The sequence below is a fragment of the Heloderma suspectum genome, chromosome W, assembly GCF_057233095.1.
Source record: "Heloderma suspectum isolate Gila_16-S chromosome W, 16-S_ref, whole genome shotgun sequence".
Lineage (NCBI taxonomy): Eukaryota > Metazoa > Chordata > Lepidosauria > Squamata > Helodermatidae > Heloderma > Heloderma suspectum.
In genome coordinates, this window is record NC_139475.1 from 60,410,287 (window position 1) to 60,437,377 (window position 27,091).

Sequence of the window (27,091 nt, forward strand, 5' to 3'; positions counted from 1 at the left end):
GCTGATATGTACTCTGTTTCAGTGGAGGAGGCTGCAACTGTGTCTTGCTTCTTGCTAAGCCAACCAATTACTGTATTTCCATAAAAGAACAGATTTTCACTAATAGACTTTCTATCTGTTGAATCTCCTGCCCAGTCTGCATCTGTATATGCAATGAGTGTAGGTTTTTCAGTGGCTTGCAATCATTTCAAATGTGCAGTCCCTTTTAGATGTCTGTCCACTCGTTTCACAGCACTCCAATTTTGCTGTGTAGGCAAATTGATACTTCTGCTCAAAATTCCAACTGCAACGGATATATTTGGTCTACTTACATTAGATACAATAATTTTCCCATAGCTTTCCTGTGCTGATCAATATGAAGAAAAGGTTCACTGTTCTCATCTTCCTTAAGGTAATTTGTATTCATGGGTGTTACCACTTTTTTAGCTTCTTGAAGCTTTAGGTATTCTATAACTTCTTGAACTTTTTGCCTTTGATTGAGGAGACAGCTTCCATCTTCCTCTTGCTATCGAATTCCAAGATAGCAGGTGACTTCTCCTAGTCTCTTTATCTCCACTTCTTGGCTCAAGCAGCACACATTTTCCTCACACTCAACCTTATTCTCACAACTCAGAAGTAAGTCATCTACATAAATCACAATATATGTCCATTTTACATCCTTACATTGCGTATACAGACAGGAATTAAGTTAACTTGGTGTGAAGCCTTCTTTAATAAGCAGGTGATTTAATTTTTCATTCCACACTCTGGAAGCTTGCTTTAATCCATACAAACTCTTCTGCAACTTGCATACCAGTCCCTTATTCTCTGGTTTTATAAATCCAGGAGGCTGCTCCTTAAAAATTTCTTCAAGATCTCCATAAAGGAAAGCAGTTTTTAGATATAAATGTTCCACATGTAACTGAACATTCCACTATGAGAACTGGGTTCTCATAGTGGAGGAAAGTGGGGCTGTTCAGGCTGAGCCATCTGTGTGTCAAGGTCTTGGGAAGAAAGCCTTGCCGTATCTGAGCTCACTAGGGAGGGTGCCTGCTCCTGTTCTGGCTGTTCTAATTCTGAATCTGAGCTGCCAGACATCTCCACATGCTCAAGATTCATTCCTGACAGCTAATATATCAACTTCTGGCTCTGAACTTCCCTCTATTGGCTGTATATCCCCTTCTGACTCTGCACAGAGTTGTAGTTCTTTATCTTCAACATCCATGTCTATTGGTAAACAAACTAGATCAATATCTCTTGTTGGATGCTTTGGCGTAATATTGCCGACTGAGTTAACTATCTTCCTTTCATCAAAACAGAGGACACTCTTCACTGTAATCTTGCCTGTAATGGGATTTTGAATCCTATAACCTCGGGTTCTGGGTTCATACCCAACCAGAATTCCTTCTTCTGCTCTTTCATCAAGTTTTGATCTCTTCTCCTTTGGTATGTGAACATAGACTTTAGATCCAAACACCCTGATATGCCCCATACTGGGCTTCCTCGAATGCCAAAGTTCAAAGGGTGTCCGCCCTGTTGCTTTGGTGGGCAATCTATTTTGCAAATAAGTTGCAGTCATCACAGTTTCTCCCCAGTATTTATTGGGAAGATTAGAGTCCAAAAGTAAACATCTAGTCATTTGCATAATTGTCTTATTAAATCTCTCACTTGTCCCACTGTGTTCTGGAAAAAAGGTGGTTCGCTTGTTCCCCATGCCTTGCTTTTTCAAGAACTCTTGTACAGCACTAGACATAAACTCACCCCCATTATCTGTTTGCCAATCCTTCACATTTTGACTGAATTTATCACTCACAACTGCCACATACTGCTTTAATAGTCACAGAACTTGGCTTTCTTCTTTGAGCAAATAGATGACCGCATATCTGCTAAAGTCATCAATGAAGGTAAAAAAAAATAACAGGTTTCCAGTTTTAGTTGCTGTTTGAATTGGACTACACAGATCAGAGTGCACCAGTTGTAATGGTTGTGTCATATATCTTTCTATTTTGGGACTGGAGGTCTTATGCCTTTTCCTTTAATGCAACATACATTTTTCTGTATTGTCTTTGCATATCTTTATAGAAATATTTCTTGCTAGATCTTTCCTTCCCAAATCAAGTATGGACTTGACATTACGATGAGTAAAACATCTATGCCACAATTCCAAACAGTCAGTAGATTCACAGCATCTAAATTGAATTTACTTGCTGTTGTATATAATTCAGTACAAACACACCATCTCTCTCAGTGGCCTTTGCACAAGTCTGTCCATCTATAGTTATAGTACAAAGTCCATTTTTATTAAGTAACACATCAAAACTTTTCTTGTTCAAACTGGAAACACTTAACACATTACCATCCATCCGTGGAACATACTTCACATTTGTGACAACAATAGAATAGTCATCAAATTGCAGTTTGCCTTTACTGCATCCTTTTATCTGTACTGAATTTCCATCTGCCACACATATCTGGCCTTTCTCATTTTCATTAGTATTATAAAAAAAATTCTTATCACTGGAAATATGAGTACTCAGTTCCAAATCAACAATCCAACTACTTTTGACTAGCCTGTACAGCAGTGAAGTCTCTCTGTACTCTAGGAGTACCCTTATGTTTGATTCGACTGGAATTATTCCCTTTATTATTTATTGCATTTATATCCCACCTTTTTTCCTCTAGCAAGGAACCCAAGGCAGTGTACATAATCCTCCTCCACTCCATTTTATCCTCACAACAACAACCCTGTGAAGTAGGTTGGGCTGAGAGTCTGTGACTGGCCCAAAGTCACCCAGTGAGCTTCCATGGCCAAGTGGGGACTAGAACCCGGATCTCCCAGCTCCCAGTCCAACACTCTCACCATTACACCACACTGGCTTTATAAAAAAAAATAAACAGTGTTTTTCCCCCCTTTAAAATCATTCTTTCTCTGTCCTTCTAACTTTCCAGCCTTTTGTAAATTGGCAGAGCTCAAATTACTCTATCTGCAATCTCGCTTTAGATGGCCATGCCTACCACATCCAAAACACTCAATTTGCATCTTTCTCTCTGACTGGCCATATATAGATTTTTGCTGTGCCTTCTCCTGAACTCTGAAACTTGATCCCGAGCTCTGTGTAAAAGATTCCAGTTCAGACTCATTTCTTTTTCTTTTTGCCTCAGATCGATAAGGTGACAACACAGCATTGAAACTCAGAATTTCTATAGTGCTCATGGCTGAGATAAAAGGAGACCAAGAATGTGGTACTGAAGACAACAGAATTGATAAAACTGGTGAGGTGCAAAAATTATCTCCCAAAGCTTCAAGCTTCTGTATCCATTTCTTTCAGGTCCTTCCTATAAAGCTTTTTGTAAAGCTGTACTTTGTCTTGAAGGGAAGACAGGTCATAAAGAGTCTTTAACCTTTTAAGCATGCTACTTGCATATTGCTCTCCTCTAATCTTGGCTACATCTGCTGGCTGTAGAAACTGCAGTATATAGAATTGAGCTTTCAAGTCCCTTTGATGCCACGCACTATTAGTTGAGTCTGTTGAGCTGGAAGATGTTAAGCGGCCTTCTCCTTTGTCTGAAGTTCTTGCCACAGAATCCTCAGCAACAGCTTGCCCAGAAGGACAGTTTTCTTTCATCACTTGTAGAAGTCCTTGTTGCTTTAAAAGTTCTTCCAGGTGAAAGAGCCAATTATCAAAATCACTGAGAACCAGTTTGGGAACCACAAAATCATTTACTTGTAAAGCCATTCTAAAAAATAAAACCTTTCTTTTTCCCCCTTTTGTTTAATTGCAAGCTTGCTCAATCTGCATATCAATTAATCTGGGCCCATAACCTGTGGGAATGCTGGGAAGCAGTTTGATAAATTTGCAGATAGCAGTTGCAATAAACAGTCTGTTAAGACTTACAAGTCAAGGTGAAAAAGAAGGATAAAAAACTTTATTCAAGGTAAAAAAGGAACATAGTCATCTCAGCTGCTGGAAAATAAAACAGCACCTAACTGCAGACAGAGGAGAAAAAAGGGAGGAGGCGAGATAAGGAGGGAAGTGGTCAAGATACAGGAGGGGAAAAAGGGCAATTAAAGACAGGTTAAGCAAGTTAACCCCTTATTTACCAGAGAGAGGATTAGTCAGAAAGGACAGAAAGATTATCTTAACTATCACCCCCCACTGGCCCAAACAATTATCTAACAAGCATTGTTGCCCATTTCTGACAGTTAACTATGCAGTGTGGCTTATTTTTTCCAACAGGCTACCTTAAGAACCCATGGTTTGTTGTCGGGTTGTTCAGGGTGGTTAACAAGCCATCCTGGCTGCATTCAGACACACGATAACCCACCCTGTGGAAAACATGCTGCATCCAAACACACTAACCCACGCTTCAACGAACAACCCACAGTTCAGAACAACCCACACTCAAGCACTAAGTGTGAGTTAGCATGTTGTGTGAACAGCCTCTAAGTGTTGATGAGTGAAAGAGAATAGTTTTTGTCCCAGAGAGTCATATCTGCTCCCCACGATAACCATAACATGGTACCCTCTACAAACATTTTCAACTGAGCCTGGTGCAGATGTAGTGCTGTCCAATCACCTAACCATGGCTGGCTATGGGGAGTTCCCCCTCTACCTGTGTCTTGGTGCCAAGTATGATCCGTAGAAACACCCTATAGTTAGTGCTGAAATGAAAATGGAGGAGGGACAACCTAAGGAAAAGAGGAACAGTGAGCGAGCCTGCAGAGAACTCCCAATGGGTTAGGCAATTAGGCAGTGTGGTATCTGCATGTGGCTTTTTGTCCTGTATCTAAACAGTTTCTCTGCTCTTACCATACTCACTGGCCTCTGAAGAACCAAGAGACCTTGGAAATAAGTTACCAAACCTCCTGCCTTCTGAACAGCCTTCCCCACCCTGGTGCTCTCCAGATGTGCTGGACAGCAACTCTCATAAACCTCATCCCGCAGGGCCAATGGCTACGCTCACCAGAAAAGGTGAAAAGGGCTACCTGCACTCACAACTCATTGTCAAAATCACAGCAAATAAGCTTTTTTAAGTCAGTGAAAACACCTTACCTTCTGCAGCCTCAGTTTCTCCTTCTCCTCAGAGCTCCAGTGGATTTTCTGAGATACCTGGAATTGAGAAGACAGAGGTGTGTGTTAGCATTCTTTTTCAGCGACTGAAGCAAAATGAGTCTGTTGTGGCAACTTAGAGACCATTAAATTTGTTGTGGCAGAAGAACCCAATTTCCTCATACAACATTTAAGAAAAAGTAAGGAAACATAGGGTATCAGAAAGAACGCGCAGCTCAAAACCAAAACTGACAAAAAGCGTCATGTAAATACATCTGTAGAACTACCTTGTACAAGTGGGACCTGCAACAAAACACTGCAGTGTGGAGTGCTCCTATTCGTGTTTCAAGCCAGCCATGCCCTTCTCCAGAATACTCTATTTCATTCAGGTCTCCCCCCCCCGGTAGGCAGCTTCTTGTATCTCAATCCTCACTGAGCTGTTTGGGGTCCCTCCCCTCGGGGCTTTTGTTTTTCTACCAAAAAAATGTACTTCTGCAAACCTTGGGCTCCCCACAAGCCCGCTGATACCTCCCTGTTATATACAGAGGATCTGGTTTGGACTGGAGGTACTTGGGGTGAAATCACCACTACTCAGCCATGAAAGCTCACCAGGTGATTTTGGGCCAGCCACAGTGTCTCACCTGAATTTAACTCACAGGTTCATTGTGAGGATAAAGTGAGATCACCTGCTACACCCATTGCCCTGAGTTGTGTTGAGGAAGGGCACGATGCAAGCACAATAAATCCACATTCAAATCATGCCTGTAACTTGCCTTGTTGCTTTCGGCAAATAAGAACCATCTCCAGTAAACCAGGCAGGAAAGCGTTCGTAATTAGGAAGAGAATTGGTTCCTTTTTCTTCCTCTTCTGTTGTCAAATTGGTGTAAAACAGCCTTTCTCAACCTGGCGCCATCTAGATGTGTTGGACTGCAATAACCATAATTCCCAGCCAGCATGACCAAAGGCTGTGCTGGCTGGGAATAATGGGAGTTGCAGTCCAACACATCTGGAAGGCACTGGGTTGTGGAAGGATGGAGTAAAATAACTAACGTAAGTTTGTGCAGGCCAGAAATAAGAAAGGGGGGGGGGGGAGAAGAGAGAGAAATAGGAAAGTTTTGGGGGAGGGTAGGCATTATGCCTAATTTACCCCCCAAAGCCTGAAATAAAAACCAAATTCTGGGAGGGGGGATTAAATAATTTATCTTCTGTTTCCTTTCAGAATTATTTTTCAACAGTAACACAGCCACCTCACACTGCTGCAGATCTCTCCGACCCAAGTTTCAAAGAGGTAGCAATACAAGCCGTGGTTAACATGGCTACTGGAAAACCCAACGAGCATTCTCACCATTTGATGTTGGGTTAGTAGCTTTCAAATACTGCAGAAGACAGAATGTTCAGAGGCTTTTGGGCCAGGAGTGCCATCTGGGGAACCAGGCTAGCATCCTGTTCCTGCAACATGGTGCGAACGCCTCTGAACAACAAAACCTCCAACTCCTGTTGCTTCTCAGACTCCTCCATCGTGCGCATCAAGTGAAAGAAACGGATGCACATTTGAAAGAAATGCAAACACATAGTCAAGCAGCTACCTAATGTACGAAAAGAGTGACCTGGCTAATTTCAATTCATGAAACCTTCAACTTTCCCAGAACCTATAAAGCTCAAAAAAGTGAAAGTTCAGAAGCAGCAACTGATCTTACATAAGTTGATTCTTATTAAAGACACTCAAGTCATGCTATTTTAAAGGATATATGACTGACTGGGATGGAGCAGGACATAAATATCTAATAAAGGTATTTTATTAACTTTTGTCCAATTTTGTCCATATACAGTTACTATGACATTTATTGATAAAGTTACACTGAGCTCTTCAATATTATAAAAAAGGGCAACAGGAAACTCCATTGCTTCTTAGTTGCATTTTTTCTCTAAAATACAAATTTCTACTCTTTCTGCATGATAACACTCGTGTCTACATACAGTTTTTAAACCCTGTTAATAACAGGAGAGGAGGAGGATCATTTAAGCCACCTTGGCTTCCTTGGAGGAGGAAAAAAGGTGGGATATAAATGTAGTAAATAAATAAAACTTTCCTTTTGTATACTACAATGTTTATTTCCTCTATTTTCCTTTCTATTTTCTAGCAAGAATTAAGATGGGGCCCCAAGAGTGCAACTTCATCTTGTAACATTGGGTAGATTTGTTTTATTAAAGATAAAGCATCTGTACTTTTAAGTGTTAGAAATATATCAAATTGCTGTGTTATACATAAGGTGTTCCGTGTTCTTAAAGTACAAAAACTCATATTTAAAATACTGCAAATATTTCAGTCCCCCTACCAAATTTCCCCCCTCCCCCCCCGGGGGGGGGGTTCAATATACGTTTTTCCACTGTTATTGTGGGCAGGCAGGCAGGCTAGTAAAAGTTTTTGTGGGATAGTAACTTATTAGTGTTGAAACAGTAATAGTGGAGTCTGCACATAAACGGTATCAGCATAGAAAAGAACACAGTGTTCTCAATTTATTATCTCAGAGGGTGATGAAAGAATGGACCGTGGGAGGTTAAAAAGTTAGTAATGTCACATATAGTAGCATCATAGAATAGTAGGGCTGGAAGGGGCCTACAAGGCCATCGAGTCCAACCCCCTGCTCAATGCAGGAATCCGAGTCAGAGCATCCCTGACAGATGGCTGTCCAGCGTCGTCTTGAACGCCTCCAGTGTGGGACAGCCCTCTACCTCCCTAGGGAATTGGTTCCATTGTCGTATTGCTCTAACAGTCAGGAAGTTTTTCCTGATGTTCAGCCGGAATCTGGCTTCCTGTCACTGGAGCCCATGATTCCGTGTCCTGCACTCTGGGATGAACGAGAAGAGATCCTGGCCTTCCTCTCTGCGACAGCCTTTCAAGTCCTTGAAGAGCGCTATCCTATCTCCCCTCAGTCTTCTCTTCTCCAGGCTAAACATGCCCAGTTCTTTCAGTCTCTCTTCATAGGGCTTTGTTTCCAGCCCCCTGATCATCTTTGTTGCCCTCCTCTGAACCCTCTCCAGTTTGTCTGCATCTTTCTTAAAGTGTGGTGCCCAGAACTGGACACAGTACTCCAGATGAGGCCTAACCAGTGCTGAGTAGAGGGGAACTAGTACTTCCCAGGATTTGTAGCAACAATGCAAATCCAATGGGACTGTAATGCAGTGTTAGATGGCTGCCATACTCTGGATCATTCACAGAAAGCTCTCCTGCCTCCAAACTCTGTTAGAACAAGTATGTGCAACATTTTTTACACACATCCCATTCAATTTCAGCAGGGGCTGGAAGGGACTGTGCAGAAATAGCAGCAGCAACTGAGCACACCTCACATCTTACGCTGCATAAATATTTGAGCAGAACAAAAAGGTGAGGTGGGTCAAAATTCAAGTGTGCACAGGACTGTTCTGTTGAATCATTCCCCAGTGTTTTTCTTGAATGCCGCCTTCTCCCTACCCTGGGCCAGATAATTAAGCAACACAGAACAGTAAGATTCAGTTACTTTAGAATTGCTGCAAGAAGAGATCTGTGTCCTTATTGTTAATCACAGTTGCATCCTGCCCTGTTTCCAAGCCGCTCAGAGCAGCTGCACACATGAAATTATCCAATTTTAAACTTCTCAACAACTGTGAGGCAGGCTAAGCCAAGAGATAAGTCACCTGCCAAAGGCACACTCACGTGTCAGAGCAGGCACCATGTTGGGAGGAAGCACAACCATCTGTGGTGGCACCCCAACTTTGGAAGGCCCTTCAACTTGGCACCACCACCAGGGCAGCCAAATCAAAACCTTCCTTTTTGCAGAGGCACTTTAAATTTATTTATTTTATGTACTGTACTTTTAAACTGCCCAATAACTGAAATTCTGTCAGTGGTGTACATTACATTAAAAACATAAAATACAAATATTAAAACCGGGGGGGGAGAGCCACAGCACAAAATAAAACCAGCAGCCAAGAATAAAACCGTTTCAGCACTTCTTTCCTTAATCGAATGATTCATTTGTTTGTTTGCTGGTTGAATAGTTTTTATGCCTCTTATTTTATAATTGTAATATTATCACTGTATTTGCTTTTATAACATTATGTTCATTATAATTGTGACAGAAACTTCATTAGCTAAAAGTGAAACTGCACGTAGCCAAAAGTTCTGGACAAATAAGCATGATTATGCAGATGGTGTGAGACAAGCTTGAACATGATGAGTAGCCGATGAAAGATTTTCTCTGATTTTAGGTTGGATTTTGTATCCAATCTACTGTTGCCAAATTGTGCCTTTGTCTGTATCCAGGTATAAACATCCTGAGAATTTATACCTTTACTGAGTGAATCCATGGATTCCCTTCCATACATGTCTGTCTGTCTTTTGTTCAGCTGAATAATAAAAGTGAACGCTTGGAGAGAAACAAAAGGTAAAGATTTTTCTTTAACATAATAATATGTAATAAAATAAATTACAACCTGTATGAATGGAGGGCAGTTTCTAAATTTAAAAAAGAAAAATCAAACTTTTAAAAAATCCCTCCCATGTGTGAGAAAGGAAGAGCATCTTTTTTAGGATGGCTCCTGCCACATTGACTGACACAACAGAATTTTTAAGCATTTGTGGTGGTGCACTAAATCAGGATCCACGATGTAGTAGTCAGAAGGCCATTTTATCTTGCAGGTTTCCAGTGCACAATAGCCCAAACCCCAGCCAGCCCTGCAAGCTGAAAAGCAGCCCCAGCAGAATTTGCATTAGATCAGACTTTTATTTAGTATTCCTCACACCTCTGTAAGCCTTGGACGAAAGAGTCCCATTTGTATCTCAGCCAGCAGGCTCTAAAGAAACCCATTTATTTCCCAACTATGTCATCACCTGATCAGTCATTTCAGTCTCATTCAGATAGCAACCTCAACCAAACCCATCCTCTTTGTCCTAGCAACCTTTAGTCCTGAAAACCTGCAGGTGAAGTTATCGAAGCATCTAAAGCTGTAGTTCTAAAAACAACATTTTAAAATATTAAAATTTTAAAAATTTAAAATCTTTTTTTTCATTTCCCCTTGCTTTTGAACAGCTCGCATCACCCAGCAAATTCAGAGAAGTCCTTGCTTCCAAGTGAGAACGCAGGAAACAAGCACTGCCAGCTAAGCTAAGGTTGGCCAACTTAGCAGATCATGAAGCAATTATATGTAACTTCACCAAATTTTAAGCCAGGTAAAAGGTTTGCCCACAAGCTTCACTTAAGGACAGGAAGATTGTTTTTGAGAGGTCTACAACACTGTAGATTCCATGCTTCTTTTAGAGCATGGTATATCACATCAACTTTGTGTTATGTATGCTCAGCTATAACTACAGCATTACAAGTTTTGCTCCTTAAATAGTCGAGTCCTTTCTCCTAGAGGGAACTGACTTTATGAGCCCCAACTACCTGAGAAGAGGCTGGGCTATAGTACGCAGCCAGCTCATAGACCAACAAGAAGAAAACAAATTGGCCCCTTAGAAAACAGATGGCGACCATGTCTTGCGTACACTGCGACAAAGGGCCAGTTCAGACAAGCTTTATGTTCACACACCATGAGGAGGCAGGAAGGCTTCTGTATGGGCTGTCCACTAGGAGCACTTGTCTTGTCTCCAGACCCACAAAGCATCCATTTCTATGTTGGCAACACATTTGCCCACAAAGGAAAAAAATCTAATGCATGCAGGCCTGAATCGCACGGATTTATAGTTAAACTAACAACACTACAGTGTAGGCCTACACATGCACACTGCACTTTTCACACATAGGCTCTATACAACATAAGAAGGGGCATGCTGGATCAGACCGAGGGTCCATCTAGTCCAGCATTCTGTTCACACAGTGGCCAACCAGCTGCCCACAGGCTGCCCCTTTGGATTCTAGTATTATGAGATGTGCTGGACTGCAACTCCCATAATTCCCAGCCAGCACGGCCAATTCCAATTCAAAATTTTCTGGAAAACCCACATCACTGACTCCAACTGGCAGCAGCTCTCCTGGGTTTCAGATAGGGTCTTTTCAGTGATGCTGGGGATTCAAGCTGGGACCTTCTGCATGCAAAGCATGTGCTCTACCACTGACCTATGTCCCTTCCTCTAAATATAAAGTAAAATAAAGTAAGCTTCCAGTCCTCATGGTTTTGAATAAAGGGCTAATTTAAACAGAAACATCAGAAGCTGCTTTCTACCGAGTCAGACCATTGGTCCTTCTAGCTCAGTACTGTCTACACTGACTGGCAGCCGCTCTCCACTGTTCTCATGCAGAGAAGGGTCTTTTCCATTCTCTGCTGCCTGAATCACTTAAGTGGAGTTGTTGGGGAACGAACCTGAGACCCTCTGCATGTAAAGCAGGTGCTCAACCTCTGAGCTCAGGTCCTGTCCCAAGGAGCATAGGAACTGCCTTATATTGCACCAGGCTGTTTGTCCTTAGTACTGTCTACTCTCAGTTAAACCAGGTTCTCAGTTAAACTATTTTAGACTATTAGAAAAGCCTCTGAAATACAAGTATTGGAAAACTTTTTCTAGAAAACACATATCACGGATAAGCTTTTTCTAGAAAACACATATCACGGATAAGCTATCATCTGGCAACTCAGTTAAACACAACATTTGCTTAAAAGTGCATTAGATTCCTCCTGTTATCACAGACATTTAAAAAAAAATTGACAACAGGATGAAGTTCTCTTTACAGGCCCCTGCTAACCAGCTGTTGGGCTGTTGCAATGTCAGAGAATGTTCAAAAGATTCCAACTGCTCAGGATTCAGGTGTCTAAACCTAAACATTGACCAACCGAAGAAAAAAATTAACATGGAGCCCAGAGCCATTGTGCTTATGTCAGTGGTGAGTAGAGGCGATAGCATTGGAATCAGAAAACCTGAGGGATAGAACATGATAGGGAAGAGAGGTGGCAGGCCAGGAATGCACAGGCAACATGGAACAGACAGTGGGTGGAGAAGGAAGAACTCCCTACCAAGGGAGGTTAGGTTAGACCCCTACTCAGGCAGGCCTTTGGCATATAAGCTGGTCTGCTGCAGAAGGGTTGTTTTTTTTTTTAATTGACTGGTACTGCTTATCTGATTGTTGTTGTGTTCTAATAGTGTTTTTAATTTGTTTTTTATGCTAGGTTTTCATATGTTTATATTGCTAGCCACATTGATAGAACGGCGGGATATAAATTAAATAACTAAATAAAATAACATTGGGTGAGATAGAAATAAAAGTACGTTAGCAAACTAGCAACTTCTACCATCTTTGTTGCTGCCCTGTAACAGATACTAACCTTTCGAACAGGCATTGAAGCCCTGACTGGAATAACAGGGTCTTTACACTCCTGGGTAGGCAGAGACTCTGGTGTGCTGGTAAGGGAGAGGGAGCTTAATGAAGAATTTGTACATGCCATATCCTCTTCAGGACAAGACTCAAATGTCTTGTTTCCAGAAGGAAGGCTCCTTTCCAGAGTTGTAGCTTGGGGTGATCTGGCCCCCATGATATCTTCCAGGACAACGACAGGTATTTTCCTTTCAAATATGACATTCTGGAGTTTGCTCTCCTTGGTGCTATTGGTGTCCATTTTGGTCAACACCATACTCGATAATTCATCCCTCTCTCCTGAGGTTTGCCACGTTTCCATCAGAACATCCACCTGTGCATTACACATGGACATTTGTGAACCAGAGTGGCTTTCTATCTCCTTATGAGCTTTCTCCACAGATGCGGCTGTGTTGTTTGATTTGCCATAGTCTATGTTATCACTCAGTCTGTGGTAAGAATTCCCTGTCAAGCCTATTACAAGTGAAGGCTGACTCGTGTTATTTCTTGTGCTTTTCCGCACAAAGTTATCTAATGGACCCTTGCTGTTAACAAGTTTTGGAACAAACTGTGTTTCCGTTTCCAGCTGGCAGCTGTTCTCCGCATTGTCTGGTAATGGATGCGACAAATCAGGACACGGTGTGTTTTGATCAAGGACATTTTGAGAGTTCCGGGCTTTTTTGACTCCTGAGTTTGCGTCAAGGGTCACCTTTGGTATGGGATTCAAACGTTTGAAAGGCAGTCGAGCTGGAACAGTTAAAATTAAGATGATGAATGTTGGAAGTGTACAGTTTTGTGCAAGACAAATATGCAGCAAAAGTACCTCAAATGACAAGTATAACATATGGATGCATTTCCCTAATTAAAAAATACATTTAAAAAAAGAAGTTGGACATTATGTGGTATACCAAGCCCTAAAAAGATGCACCCAAGCTTGCCAAATAGAAACCACTTGGAAGAATGGCTCCATCCGGCATAGCTTAGTCCTCCCCATCTATGTGGCAGTGCGGTGCAGTTAAGGATGGAGGAGAACCAGATTCAATGGCTACAGCAAGATGTGTCACTAGGTGACCTTAAACCTCTCTTTCCCTCTGCATCTAACCTATCTCATCCTTATGTGGATGATGACCACATGCGTGCCATCCTGAGATCCTCAGAGTAGAGGTGGAGATCCTCAGAGTAGAGGTGGGGAACCTCAGGCCCAGGAGATGCAGGCAAATCTGACCCTCCTATCTGGAGCTCTGGGGTTCCCCAGATGGCAGTGTCCCTTTTCCCCCAGCCTGATTGTTGGGTGGTTTCCCAGCTTTTGTTCAGTTTTTTCTCCGTTCTAACAGACTGAAAAGCCTCTCCTAAGGCTTCTTTACTGGCAGGGAGAGCTTTAAACCAAGATATGCTCATATTTTGGCCTCACCACTTTTACCTATGGCCCTGCTCACCACTAAAGTTCATATAACTCCAATTTTAAAGGAATTGCACTGGCTGCCAATACACTTCGTCGGAATTCAAGGTGCTGGTGATGACATTTAAAGCCCTAAGCGGCTTGGAACCTTGATATCTGAGGGAGCACTTCCCACTTTATATGCCTGCCCGAGGACTGATATCTGTTGGAGGGGCCCTCCTCTGCATCCCACCAATATGAGACACACACTGTGGTGGGACGTGGGAGATGGCCTTCTCTGCTGTGGCACCCTGGTTGTGGAATGTCCTCCCCTTGGAGGCCTGATTGCTAGAGACACTGGTGAAAAAACATGTTTTAACTTGGTGCCAAAATAAAATCAAAGCCTTTTGAGGGCTAAACGCATTCCCTAAAGAAGTACACTGTTTTATTGTTTTAGATTTTAAATTGGTATTAGCTTGCTTAGTGGTTTACTATGTTTTTAGCTTGAATGAACCTTTATTGGTCAAAGGCACAGGCCATCACAATTAAGTAAAACACACAGGATAAAATACAATCAAGCCAATTTAAAAACAGTACACAAACAATGATTAAAATGACATGTTTGCATCTCACTTAGTCGCAGAGTCCTTCCCCCTAGGTTTACAAGAGGGTACAGCATGATGCCTAGCTCTTAATTTTCTGGCAGCTAGGGCGAATTCTGCAACCTGGGTGGTAACATATACATCATTGCCTGCAAGCAATATACAAATCTGATCCAAGGGAGGTCTATTTGACAGAAAACAAAGGATATGGCGGAGAAATGTATATCTTGGGGACTCATACAAATGGCAGCGAAGTAAATAGTGTTCAATATCCTCAACTTCGCCAGACTCACAGATGCAGAGTCATAAATGAGGTGGAGTATTGTCAACCCTCCCCTCCAGATAAGCAGAGTGCATGCACTGGAATCTTAAAGCTGTGAATGATTTTCTTAAAGGAGCCACAGTAAGTGTTGCAAAGTATTGCTCCAGACCAGATGTCATTTTATATAATGGATACCAAATTGAGTACGATATTTGGGTGATGGTATGTACATAAGTCCCACCGCTGAGAATATAGATGGATTCTTTCTTTGAACAACTGTTTAACTCCCTTGGAAGCGTAGGCAGGTAAAATGTCTGCGCTAATCCCACAAGTATGTAGGATATGTCTTACAGAATTTACCCAAGAACTTTGCATTGGAATTTGCAGTTGTTCCAAGAAACTTTTTTTAGCAGGTGGGAATAATTCATACAAGCAGTGGTGTAGTGGAGGCAGGGATCGCAGGGACACCCCGGCACTTTTTCATTAGCAGGGACTCTGATGTCATCTGCCACCTCCCTCAGAATTCCCTGTTCCCTCTGAGCTTAGGTGCGATCCTCACTGTAGCTGTGGGGGGAATGAGTTTTCCAAGCAGCAATATATTGTTCCATGATGGAATGCAAAGTATTTGGGATGACTTGGTCTGGAACAGGCAACTAAGACCTATTTGCTTTACCAAAGACGTGCTCCTGGTGGAGATGAAAACTCCTAGAACTGGTTTGTTGATATGGATTGACACAGCTCCCTGAAATTTTTGGACTGCCCTTGGAGACTGTCACGATGAGCTCCTGCATTTCCAAATTTACCACTGCGCGCGCGCGTGTCTCTAGTTCAATCCAGCTGGGTGTGTGGACGTTTCTGTTGGAAGGGAAGGGGAGATATATAATGAAGGAGCTTAGGGAAGGCTAATGGGTAATGTTGGGGTGCTGAGGGAGTGTGCAAGGGGGCTCTTTAAATGAGAAGGGATCTGCCCATGCGGTCTGAGTTGATACAGTGAAGCTTCCACAGAGTATCATATTTTGAAAACTTAAAATATTTGTGTTTGAGTGAAAAATACTTTAACACCCGGCATTTTTTCCTCAGATGTCCAATTGAAATACCACTGCCTGACTCTCAGCTGCACTGTTTTTGGATCCCAGTTGAAGGCTGTATAACTTACAAGGTTGTATAATCTTAAAAGGGGGTGTGACTGTTAGGGGCGTGGCTGTGACTGTCTTGAAGGGACCCTGCACTTCTGAATTTGCCAATACACTACTGCATACAAGACAGTTTCAGCCAGTATAGGACAAGTGCAAGATCAGCACATGTTTCTATGGAGAGGATTCCTGTTTCTGCCTTGCGAACAAAGCGAACGGGTATGCCTTGAGGGACAGCTTGCAGGAATCTTGTAGAGGAATTTTGCACCACCTCTAAGTGGAAACATTAGTATAAACCCATATCTTTGTACCACGTAACAGTTGGGGAAGTACCTTCTTCAGAAATATCTCAACTGCCGGCACAACTAAACTCCCTCCTTGAAATTTAAGAAAATGTATCAGGGACTGTATAGAGTGGGAAGATTTAAATTTAAATGCCTTCAAATGAGGTTTCCATGAAAGCTGAGCATTGAAGTCAAGACCCAAATATTTAAAATTACACTGCTGTTCAATGGGCTCATTACAACAATAATGGACTTGTTTTCAGTTGTTTAATTTATTGTTTTACACTGTATAAATTGATTTTATATGTACGTCACCCTGAGATCTTAATGATATAGGGTGAGATACAAATGTTTTAAATAAATAATAGAATGCAGCCCCCAAGTGCTTCTCCAAAACTGAATTCAGCCCTCGGGCTGTAAGAGGTTCCCCACCCGTGCCTTAGAGCAGCGGTCCCCAACCTTTTTGGCAACAGGGACCAGTTTCGTGGAAGACAATTTTTCCACGGACCGGGGGGATGGTTAAATGTAAGTACATTACATTTAGTCTGTACTTTATTTCTATTATTATTAGAAATTATTATTATTACCTGTCAGGGTGGACACTGAGCCCATAGAATCCCAGAGTAGTGCTGATTCTGAGGAAGAGGAGTCACTCCTGGGAGAGGAGCGCGCTCCTCTTTCCCAGGGCCCACAGCTGGCGGAGATTCCTCCCACCGGCATTCCTAGCTTAGATAGCAGTCCTGGGAGTGACAGAGCAGACTTGATGGATGCGTGTTGCCGACGCAGAGAGCAGCACCAAATGGAGGGCGCAGAAAGGAGGCATAGTGCCCGGTTGGCGCGCAAACAACGGTTGCGCCCAGAGGATCCAAGGGAAAAGGGGAGGGACTCTCCCTACCCCTTAAGTTCAGGGTCTGCCAGGGATTCCCTTTCAAACGGGGACCAACTGTTCCAACGTAGGGCATAGGTACTCTGCTGCTCATATCTAGTTGCTAACAGTAGAGTTGTTAAGTTGTAAAAGAGGAATAAAGCTTTGAAAAGAATCCCTTTGTCTGTGTCTGGACTTGGCTACTGGATTAGACTGAGAGAGGCCTCCAAGGAGCCCTTGACACTACCTCCCCGCCACCCCCTGAAATCCCCCCCGGGACAGAACCTACCTGGCAGCAGCTGGTCCAGGTCCGTCCACTGTTATCCACCCACTGCGCCTGGACTGCGGATGCAAATGGTGTCTGGCATAGCCGACGCCATTTGTGTCCCTGTTCTTCAAGTAATAGGCTACATAAAACTTTACGCAGCCTATTACTGCAAAGAACAGGCATGCAAATGGCGCCCGCTACGTAGCCTATTACTTGAGGAACAGGGACGCTCACCCACCACTCACCTCCTGCTGTACGGCCCGGTTCCTAACAGGTACCGGTCCGTGGCCCGGGGGTTGGGGTCTCCTGCCTTAGAGGAAGAGTGGGATAAAAATGCAGTCAATAATTAAACAAAAACACATCTTTCTCTAGAACCTGGGGGCATCTAATGAAGGAAGCTGAATAGTGAGAGATTCAGGACAGGCGAAAAAGAAGTACTTCTTACAGCACATCGTTGAAGGCCTTTATATATCAGGGGTGTTTCTGAGTGCAGGGAGTGGGATAGCAGCTCAGATTCTGAAGGAAAGCTATCAGACATGGGGGAGGTGTTTTCCTAGGCTAGTCTAGATATGAGTAGGCCTGATTCTTAGGTTACAAACGTCTAGATGGCTGAGCACGAGGGTCTCTCCTCACACACAAACCCCCCCCGGAGAGGCAGCAAACAGGAGGTGGCAGGGTTTGGGGAAAATGACTTGATACCAGATGCAGGTGCAGAGCAAAGAGAGAGAAGTGTCAGGGGGCCCTAGCCAGCCTCTTTCAGTCTACTCCAGTAGCCAACTCCAGACACAGACAAAGGATTCTTTTCAAGGCTTTATTCCTTTTACAACTTAATAACTTTATCACCAGCAACTAAGCTACGAACAGCAGAATAACCTATGCCCCTGGGTTGGAAACAGTTGGTCCCCGCTTGAACGAGAATCACTTGCAGTCCCTGAACTTATGGGCTAGGGAGAGTCCCTCCCCTTTTCCCTTGGGTCCTCTGGACGTGACCGTTGCTTGCGCGCCAAACGGGCGCTGCGCTCCTTCCACGCCCTCCATAGCTCTTTGCTCTCTGCGTCGAGCATCCAGCCAGCCCTCCTCCCGCGCTCTTTCACGCCCAGGACTGCTATCCATGTCTGGAATGCTGGGAGGAAGAATCTCTGCCAGCTGCAGGGCCTGGGAGGGATGAGCGTGCTCCTCTCCCATGGACAGCTGTTCCTCCTCAGAATCAGAACTGCTCTGGGGCAATATGGGCTCAGTGTCCACCCTGACAAGAAGGCAGGGGTGGAACTTAAGACGGTCTACCCAACTGGCCTTGTGTGAGAAGCTGCGCTTAGAGGCCTGCAAATATCAAAGCAAAACCATTTCGGTTCATGTACTGGTTTGGGAAGTGCAAATTAGGTAGGTTCACACTGAAATGTGAACTGAACAATTTTTCCCCCTATCCTGATCGGCTACTGCGGGAACCACAGCTGGAGTAGATAGGCATTTGGCCTAATACAACATGGCTCTTGTTATTAAGTAAAAAGGAGGTAATGTTTCATGATTGTGATCTACACACACTTTAATCAAGACAAAAGGAACCCCCAAGCTAACAACAACATTATTCATAACATGCCTAAAATCCTGAAAGACTATACAAGGACAAAGTTAGTACTGCCCTGCCTGCAAGTTTACAAGTAATTATAAAACTATCATGGCTAAGCCACACCCCAGGTCTGTACATGAAGTTAAAAGAGGACTCCAGGCTTTCGTTTTGCAGCTGCATTCATGGTTTTGAGTTAACAGGCATGTTGGGAGAGGATTGACTAACTCTTCGTGTGTAGGGTTATGCTTAAACAAAGAGTCTTGTGGCACCTTAAGGACAAATGCATTTATTCCATAATAAGCTTTCATGGACACTTTCCACTTCATTAGATGCATTATGTTTAGCATTGCTACTATCTATCCTGCCCTAGCTCTCTACGTTGCACAGTGTAATTGAACCAACATGAACTGATCCCCGGTCACCTCACCAAGACGTACAAGTTGAGAAGGAAGGGAAAGGGGTGTCCTATTGCATTCCGACTCCTGCAGTATGCAAAGGCCTAGGATACAGAAACGCAAGCCTGCAGGTAAAGAATTTAGCAAGTCTATGCCACGTGGGCAGCTGTCAGGAATGAATCTGAGCATGTGGAGATAGCTAGCAGCTCAGATTCAGAATGGGAACAGCCAGAACAGGGGGAGGCTCCCTCCCTAGGGAGCTCAGATATGGCAAGGCCTTCTTCTCAAGACCTTGGCACACAGATGGCTCAGCCTGAAGCACACACCCCTTTCCTCCTCCATGAGAACTCAGGTCTATGGGGGAGGAGAGCGAGGGGCGTGACTTGAGGGATGCTAGGGTCCGACGCAGAGCGAAGCGGGCAAAGTCAGAGGTGGAGCTCAGACGCTCCACCAGGTAGCCTACGTAGGAGGGAGCAACGGTAAGGGAGGGGCATCCCCCCTAAGCTAGTCTCGCCGGGAAGTTCTTGTTCAGACTGCCAGCAACTTCTCTGACTTCCACTTCGGCTCCTCAACTGATATACGTAATTGTGTGGAGTAGCTGTTTCCTTTGTAGCCTGGGGGTTTCCTAAAATTTGCATTTGTAAAGAATCTGGTCGTTAACTAATTAAGTAGTGAGCCTGGAGCCTCGTATCTTGTTGTGTGTTGATTGCAAAGGGGGACGGTGAAGGAACGTGACAGCTTGCTGGCAGTTTAAACAACAACTTCCCGGCCATACTAGCTTAGGGGGGATGCCCCTCCCTTAACATTGCTCCTACGTAGGCTACATATAGCCAACCAGGTGGAGCGTTTGAGCTTCGCCTCTAACTTTGCCCGCTTAGCTCCGCAACAGACCCTAGCATCCCTCAGGTCACACCCCTCACTCTCCTCCTCCCCAGAGACCTGGGTTCTCGTGAAGGAGGAAAGGGGTGGGCCTTCAGCCCGAGCCATCTGTGTGCCAAGGTCTTGAGAAGAAGGCCTTGCCATGTCTGAGCTCACTAGGGAGGGAACCTCCCCCTGTTCTGGCTGTTCCCATTCTGAATCTGAGCTGCTAGCTATCCCCACACGCTCAGATTCATTCCTGACACCAGCACGTGAAACAAGTTGGACTGAAAACAAGTATCTGTTTTCACACGAAGCAAGTTACCTTGTATTAGTTTCCGGGCTGGGACTGCCGATTTATCTCGATGCTCCATAACTGCCAACAGAAGATGTATGCAAATTAGAACTTGAGATTTAAGAAGCAGAAATTCACAGACATTGAGCAAATTTAATTCAGACATCTCAGATTATCAGTTGACCCCAGCCTCCAACCCCACTGAACCCCCAACCTTTGATCACTCAATCCTACTCACTCCCTACCAAATCCCACTCTTCAGAACACCCCACCCTCAACTGCCCCTATGTTCCTTTGCTCCTCTAGAGGTGACCAATACTGGGTGGCAGCCTGACCCAAGGTGGCTTTTAATAGCAATGTTACTACCATACAAGGACACAGACTAAAAAATTAAGAACTGGGCCCCCAAATGCGTATCTGGGTTAAAGATGGATCCAGGGTCTGAAAAAGTTGAAGACTACCCATCCAGAGTGACCTAGCTGTAAGAAACCCAAATCCTACCCCTCTACCATGCCCCACCGACATACACACCTCCTTGATATTCTGGCCAGATTCATTTGTTTACTCACACCCCACTACCAGGTTAACCAAACGCACAGCACTCATGCTAGTTTTATGATTATTTTTTAACAGCCTGTGCACAATATACAACAAATAGGATTTCTACATTTATATATGGTGAATGTGTGTGTCACCTGCTCACCCTGCACCAAACCCCAACATCACTCCACCAGCAACAAAATTACTGGGTGGGGGTGCTTTCCCACCTCCTAAACCATCAGAGATTTAGGGGGCAAAGTTGCCAAGCAGTGAAATGCTCAAATGCTCTTCCTGCCTCAAATTCCTCCCACCTCTGCCCTCCCTCCTCCCAGGATCACAATACGAACTCCCTGCTTCAATTTCCCCCAGCACAGCAATATCCCCCTCCCTGCCTTACTCTGCCACCCTCCCGCAAGAACCACCATATCCCCTTCCTCTCCCCGCCTCAGTTTCCTCAACACTCAGTACCCCGCCCAGGATCATAATACCAACCCCCTGCTTCAGTTTCCCTTGCAACACAAGAACTCCCCCTCCTAGCTTGTTTTCCCCAGCAACATAACATTCCCCCTCCCTGCTTTAGTTTGCCCCTGCCCTGCCCAGCATAAATATATCCCTTTCCTCTCCCTGCCTCCGTTTCCTCCCTCCTCAGTCCCTCCTGCCCCAAGATCATAATACCAACCCCCTGCCTCAGTTTCCCCTCCAACCACCACAAAACCTGCCCTCACTCCCCCCCTGCTTCAGTTTCATAAGAACATAAGAGCCATGCAGAATCAGACCAAGAGTACATCTAGTCCAGCATTCTGTTCACACAGGATGACCCCAGGTTCTAGTATTTTGAGAGAGGGAGAAAAATGTCTCCCTATCCACATTCTCCACACCATGCATCATTTTGTGCACCTTTATCATGTCTCCCCTTACCCTCCTTTTCAGGCTATACTTGAAGTTGGGATTTTTTTGCCCCAATGTGCATCGCTTCACACTTGCTTACATTAAACCGCATTTGCCACTGAGATGCCCATTCTCCCAGTTTGGAGAGATCCTTTAAGAGCTCTTCATAATCCCTTTTTGTTTTAACCATCAGTTATCTGGTGTCATGTGCAAACTTAGCCACTTCACTGCTCACCCCTAATTCCAGATCATTTATGAACAGGCTGAAAAGCACTGGTCCCAATACAGATCCCTGGTGGACCCCACTATTTACTTCCCTCCATGGGGAGGATTTACCATTTATTCCTACTCTTTGCTTTCTGTTCTTTAACCAGTTACTGATCCATAAGAGGACCTGTCCTCTTATTCCATGACTGCTAAGTTTACTTAGGAGTCTTTGGTGAGGGGCTTCGTCAAGAGCCTTTCGGAAGTCCAAGTAAACAATGTTTACTGGATCATCCCTGTCTACATGTTTACTGACACTCTCAAAGAACTCTAGAAGGTTAGTGAGACAGGACTTACCTTTGTGGAAGCCATGTTGATTCTTTTTCAGCAGGGCTTGTCCTTCTATATGCTTACTAAGTTTTATCTTTAATAATGCCTTCAACCAATTTACCAGGAACAGACATTAAGCTAGCCAGCTGTATTGGCCCCAGGAGTGTAACCAAGCCACCTGTAGTTTTAGAGGGGCCTAGAGATCCATAATGCTTTGCTTAGGTTCATTATTGGTGCAATTCCCTTGCTAGTGGGCCTCTGAGCACGTGAGATGAGTCAAAGGTCGATAGCACGGCCTCAGCACATTCCATGCTAATGAAGGCTAGTATCTTGTCAGGGCCTAGGATGTGCCTGGGAAGTGAGGCTCTGTTTATGCCAAGCTGCAGGTGTCTGTGCTGGGAAAGTTCTGATTTTTTCCCCTCTGCACAAGGGCTGTTAGCCTATGCTGGGAAAGTTGCAGATGAGCGCGAATTGACGCTTGCTGCTGTCATGCTGCCTCACTGCTGACATGTATGGTATAAAACCCGTTTTACCCCATGGCTCTGGGTTCAGAGAAGCTGTCTGATCCAACCATTCGGTATGCCTGTGTGCAGTAAGTACTCAATGAAGTCTCCTTGTAAGCAACCTGAATCTGGCTTATCATTATCTTGGCACCTTCAAAACTTAGCAGCCCACAGCCAGGGCATACAATTGGTGCAGTGGGCAGGGTGCCAAGAGAACTGATACGTTCAGATTCACAGGGAAGGAGGATGTTGTTGTCGGCGTACAAAACCAACTCCCGGGCTGTCTGCAGTTGAAGCTGCGGGGTCCGGTCGCAAAGCAATTGGCAGTCCTGAGAGGACTGGGAGCATGCCCAGAAGTCAAGAAGGACTGCACACCAGTGGCTCTGGAAACTGCGTTGAAATCTCTGCAGCTGGAAAAGTGGTCAGCTGAGGAGGTGCAGGGTGCAGGAACTCTGGCATGGCTTTTGCCGACAGCATTGCAAACTGTCAGGCAGAAGGAGTCGGAATGAAGAAAGCAGAAAAACTCAAGGACAAGCTGGAGAAAGGACAAGATCTGAGACTGTTAACTAGAGAACCATTGCAGGGCAGCCTGGCCTCTAACAAGGCGTGGGAGCGTGAGGCTGAAGAGTTAGCCGTTAGCCTGATATGCCAAGCTCGGAAGAAATCCCTAAGAAGGAAAAACTGAAGATGAAGACCCGGGAGATGAGGCCAAGGAACAAGATGAAGGTGAAGAATCAGCACCCAGGGCACAGGCTAGACCCCTTTAAGAGCAGAAAGCACGCCAGAGGACAGTCCCAAGGCAAAATGAAGCAGAGCAACCACGTTGAAGATCTCAGTCATGGTAATAGTGTTTAGCTTTAGACTGTTTTACAATTCCATAGAGCCTGTAGTTACTGACCATCAGCTACATGATTGCTGAAGAGTGTAACCATTAAGCTTTTGCCATGGGATTCCCTGCAATAAAGAAATCTCACTGCTTTGAGTGTCCAGGGCCAGACTGCCTGAACGTGTGCACTGAGGAGATCGGGAAAATGGACAGTGTGTTCCTAGCCAAGCCAAAAATGTTACTACCATGCTCCTGAAAGCTGCAACAAACCCGGTAAGCTGGGAGACCCAACCTGATTGAGAAAAAGAAGATCTCGTAGCAGCTGTCTTCAAAAACACCGAGATCTGCGTAGCTGGCTAGCTGACACTATAAATTATGTTACAAGTGCAAACTAAGACTGTTTTCCTTTTTGAGTTCCCAGCAGGAAAAGACTGACCTGAGTCATCTGTCATCCCTGACAAAGCAAAGATTCGGTTGCCCTTTACCTCATCGTGTCTTGTTCTGAACCTGGGGCTTACAAATACAAACTGTGAAGCTTTACTTTCAAGCCCTGCAAATCACCTGCCACCGCCTGCCGAAGAAGATTGATGGCTGCGTAAAGAATGCAAGTTCAAGGTGCCCCCCATCTCCCTGTGGCATCCTGAGTTTCAGCACTACCTGAAGGTTTGTGTGCCAAGTGAGGGAGAGGAAGGGGGTGTCATGTTGTGAATCCCTGGCTAGCCTACCTAGTGATGGATAGCCCCAGGAGTTTTCCCCTCACTCAAGCCTCAGTTTCCTTAGTCCTCGTCTGAGAAGCACTGAAAAGTACAATTGTTGTTCCCTTGCTGTTAAGAGCCGTGCAGTTCAAAACTGCCCTGTAACTATAAGTTTACTTTTGCAAAGGGGAGGGGATCACAGCCGATTATAGTCTGTAAAGCCACATGAAAGGCTTTAAGAATGACAGCCAATGTAAATCTCTCCTTTTCTCCTTGCAAAAGAGATGGTTTTGTGGTTTCTAATGTGTTTGGAATAGCTTAGATTTAGATTTCCAAGTCGACCCACTGAAAGCTCAGAAGCACTGGCAATGTTTTTACAAGCTCCCTAGTTTAGACAGTCGCTTCCCCTTACCAATCTCTGAGCAACCAAGCTGAGAAAGTGTGAGCGGAGGGGAGTAAAACTTTTTTAGAGTGAAGTGTTATGGGAGAAAAAATAATGTAAAGGCCCAGCATCAGTACTACGGTAAGCCTTGTAAGTTATAGCCCAGATCTGATTAGAAGTAGCCTGGAAGGGCTTGGGCCTATTCAGTTTCTGGAATGTCAGCGTCTGTGTGAGCTTCTCTCTGTCAGTGTGCTCAGAGCAGAGCCAGGGGGAGTCACCCAACTCCCTGTCCGCTACTGGTCTAGCCTTGGCAGGCAGGAAGGCTGGAAGATGTCTGTGAGAACCTGACAAAAGTGGAGTGAGATCTGCAGAAGGTTGCCCAGGTTGAAGCGTCACTGCTAGAGAGCTGAGCAGTGCCGCTCTGTTTGGACTGAAGCCTTGCTTAAAGGCTGAAGGCCCTTGTCTGTCGGGGGATCTGGAAGAGGTATACCATCACACCTTCCCTTTTGAGCTGATGCAGAGGCGGGGAGCCTCTGCTAAGAATATCTCAACTTTGTTGCCTGAAACTTTCTCTGTTTGGATCCATCATCATTGGAGCTTTTGAGAAAAACTCTGCACATGGACTGGAACTTTGGATTATTAAAGGACTTGCCATGAAAAGTACTGCAAGGCTTTTCATAGACTGGAACTCACGTTGCTGTAGAATGTCTGTGTTTGTAGTCAGCTCAGTGTACAGCAGGCTGAGTTTGATCTACGACTTTTGGACTTCCCTCTGCCAGAACTCATGCAGCGTGGAGTTGCCAATCCGACAGCGGTGGCCCGGAGCTCCTTGTGCGTGTGCCCTTCCCTTCATCTTGATGGGCCCTGACCATGTAACCTGGAGGAACTGTATGACTGCTAGATCTGCTCCATCATGCCTAACCACACAAGAGGTGCTTTCCAGTCATGGTGTTAGATTTCAATGGAAATTTGTTGTGTGCATTTTATGTTTTCTTAAATACTATGTGATATTTGCAGACGTCCCTACTGTCAGTTGCAACCCCGAATGATACTGAGTGTGGTTCCCAATGGTTTGATGTCCATGCCACCCAGGACAGAGTCTTCAGAGTAAACACACTAAAGGCAAACAAATCCATGCGAATCAGAGAAGGATTTGAGCAATTACACGATGGATAGGATGGCTTAAAGGTATATGCCCCACCATGGCCATTAGTGTGTTGGGAACAACTGACAACACCCAAAGATGGGTATTGACAAATTGGAAAGAGCAGCCTGGCATTATCTGGGCTGCCCCTAATAGCAGTTATTGGATCTGTGGAGAAAAGGCATGGCCGTGGTTGCCCCCAGAGTGGATTGGAAGATGCTCCCTGGGACTGTTATGGGGTCCCCATGGGTTTGTGAATATCCTAGAGAGCCCTGCAGTAGGGAATTACAGGGCCTCGAAGGTGGGATGGCAACAAGACATCTTCAGTTTGGCTGATTATGCTTAGAGCATGTTGTCTGGGAGTGGGGTGGCTCCCATAATGTACAAAGTAAATGTTCTTGGAAGAGCAATGGAAACAGTATTGAATACCACCGCTGAGGCACTAAAAGCCATTGGGATAGAGATGACAAGCATGAGAATGGCTGTTTTGCAGAACCGCCTGGCCTTAGACATGATTACAGCGGCCCAAGACAGTATTTGTGCCATGTTGTAGCAGGAACGCTGCATATACATTCCCGACAAGCAGAGTGTGATAAATCACAGCGTAAGGGCTTTGTATGCACAAAGGGAGAAAATACATCACCCGGAAGAGGACTCCCTCTTCCGACCGATTTTGGACTGGTTTCAAGGAATCGGGGGGTGGAAGCAAGTGGTTGCAGTAACTGTGACTATCATAGGTAGTTTTATGGCTTTGTGTGCTTGCTCATATGGCTGTTGTATTTTGAAATATGCAGTGAAGTAGTTACCAATCCCCTGGTGATCAAACGACAGGGCAAAGAGGATCCGGCCCTCTGGGTAAGAAGAGATTGTGATGCACAGACTGGTATCGTCCCTTGATCATCTGGGTGGAGTGTAATGGCCCCAGGAGTGTAACAAAGTCACCTGTAGTTTTAGGGGGGCCTAGAGATCCATATAGCGTTGATTAGGTGGAATTCCCTTGCTAGTGGGCCTCTGAGCATGTGAGATGAGTCAATGGTCGATAGCGCGGCATCAGCTCTAGGATGGATACTATCTGGGCCTGGTGATTTATTCGCTGAAAATTGAAAATTGAGAACTTCATCTTTTGTCACCACTATGTGAAAGTAGGCCTGCCTAGCCGTTGTAAGTAGTTTGGTTCAGGCAAGATGCCTAATGGGATTGAGAGAGAGAGAGTCTGACCATGAGAAGGTAATTATAACTTGCGAACAAGCAAGGAATTCCTATCCACCAGAGTAACGCATCCCTAAAGATGAGAAGACCACTGTACTAATAAGACTGTTG

The 27,091-nt window shown here is 44.6% G+C and overlaps 1 protein-coding gene across 4 annotated transcripts in view; it reads right to left on the reverse strand.

Moving 5' to 3' along the window:
• The window catches only part of LOC146334072 (chromatin assembly factor 1 subunit A-like), a 70,386-nt gene that overhangs the window by 26,257 nt on the left and 17,038 nt on the right, over window positions 1-27,091 (reverse strand). For 2 of the 4 annotated variants that reach the window (XM_084825167.1, XM_084825164.1), the window contains exons 1-4: window positions 20,290-20,342; window positions 15,268-15,449; window positions 12,324-13,099; window positions 5,034-5,090 (exon numbers count right to left, since the gene is read on the reverse strand). In XM_084825167.1, coding sequence (XP_084681293.1) covers window positions 5,034-5,090; window positions 12,324-13,099; window positions 15,268-15,385 — 951 coding nt within the window. In that variant the 5' untranslated portion in view covers window positions 15,386-15,449; window positions 20,290-20,342. Of the gene's footprint in view, window positions 1-5,033; window positions 5,091-12,323; window positions 13,100-15,267; window positions 15,450-20,289; window positions 20,343-27,091 lie in introns of those variants that run through there. The other 2 variants (XM_084825166.1, XM_084825165.1) reach the window with 1 other exon arrangement.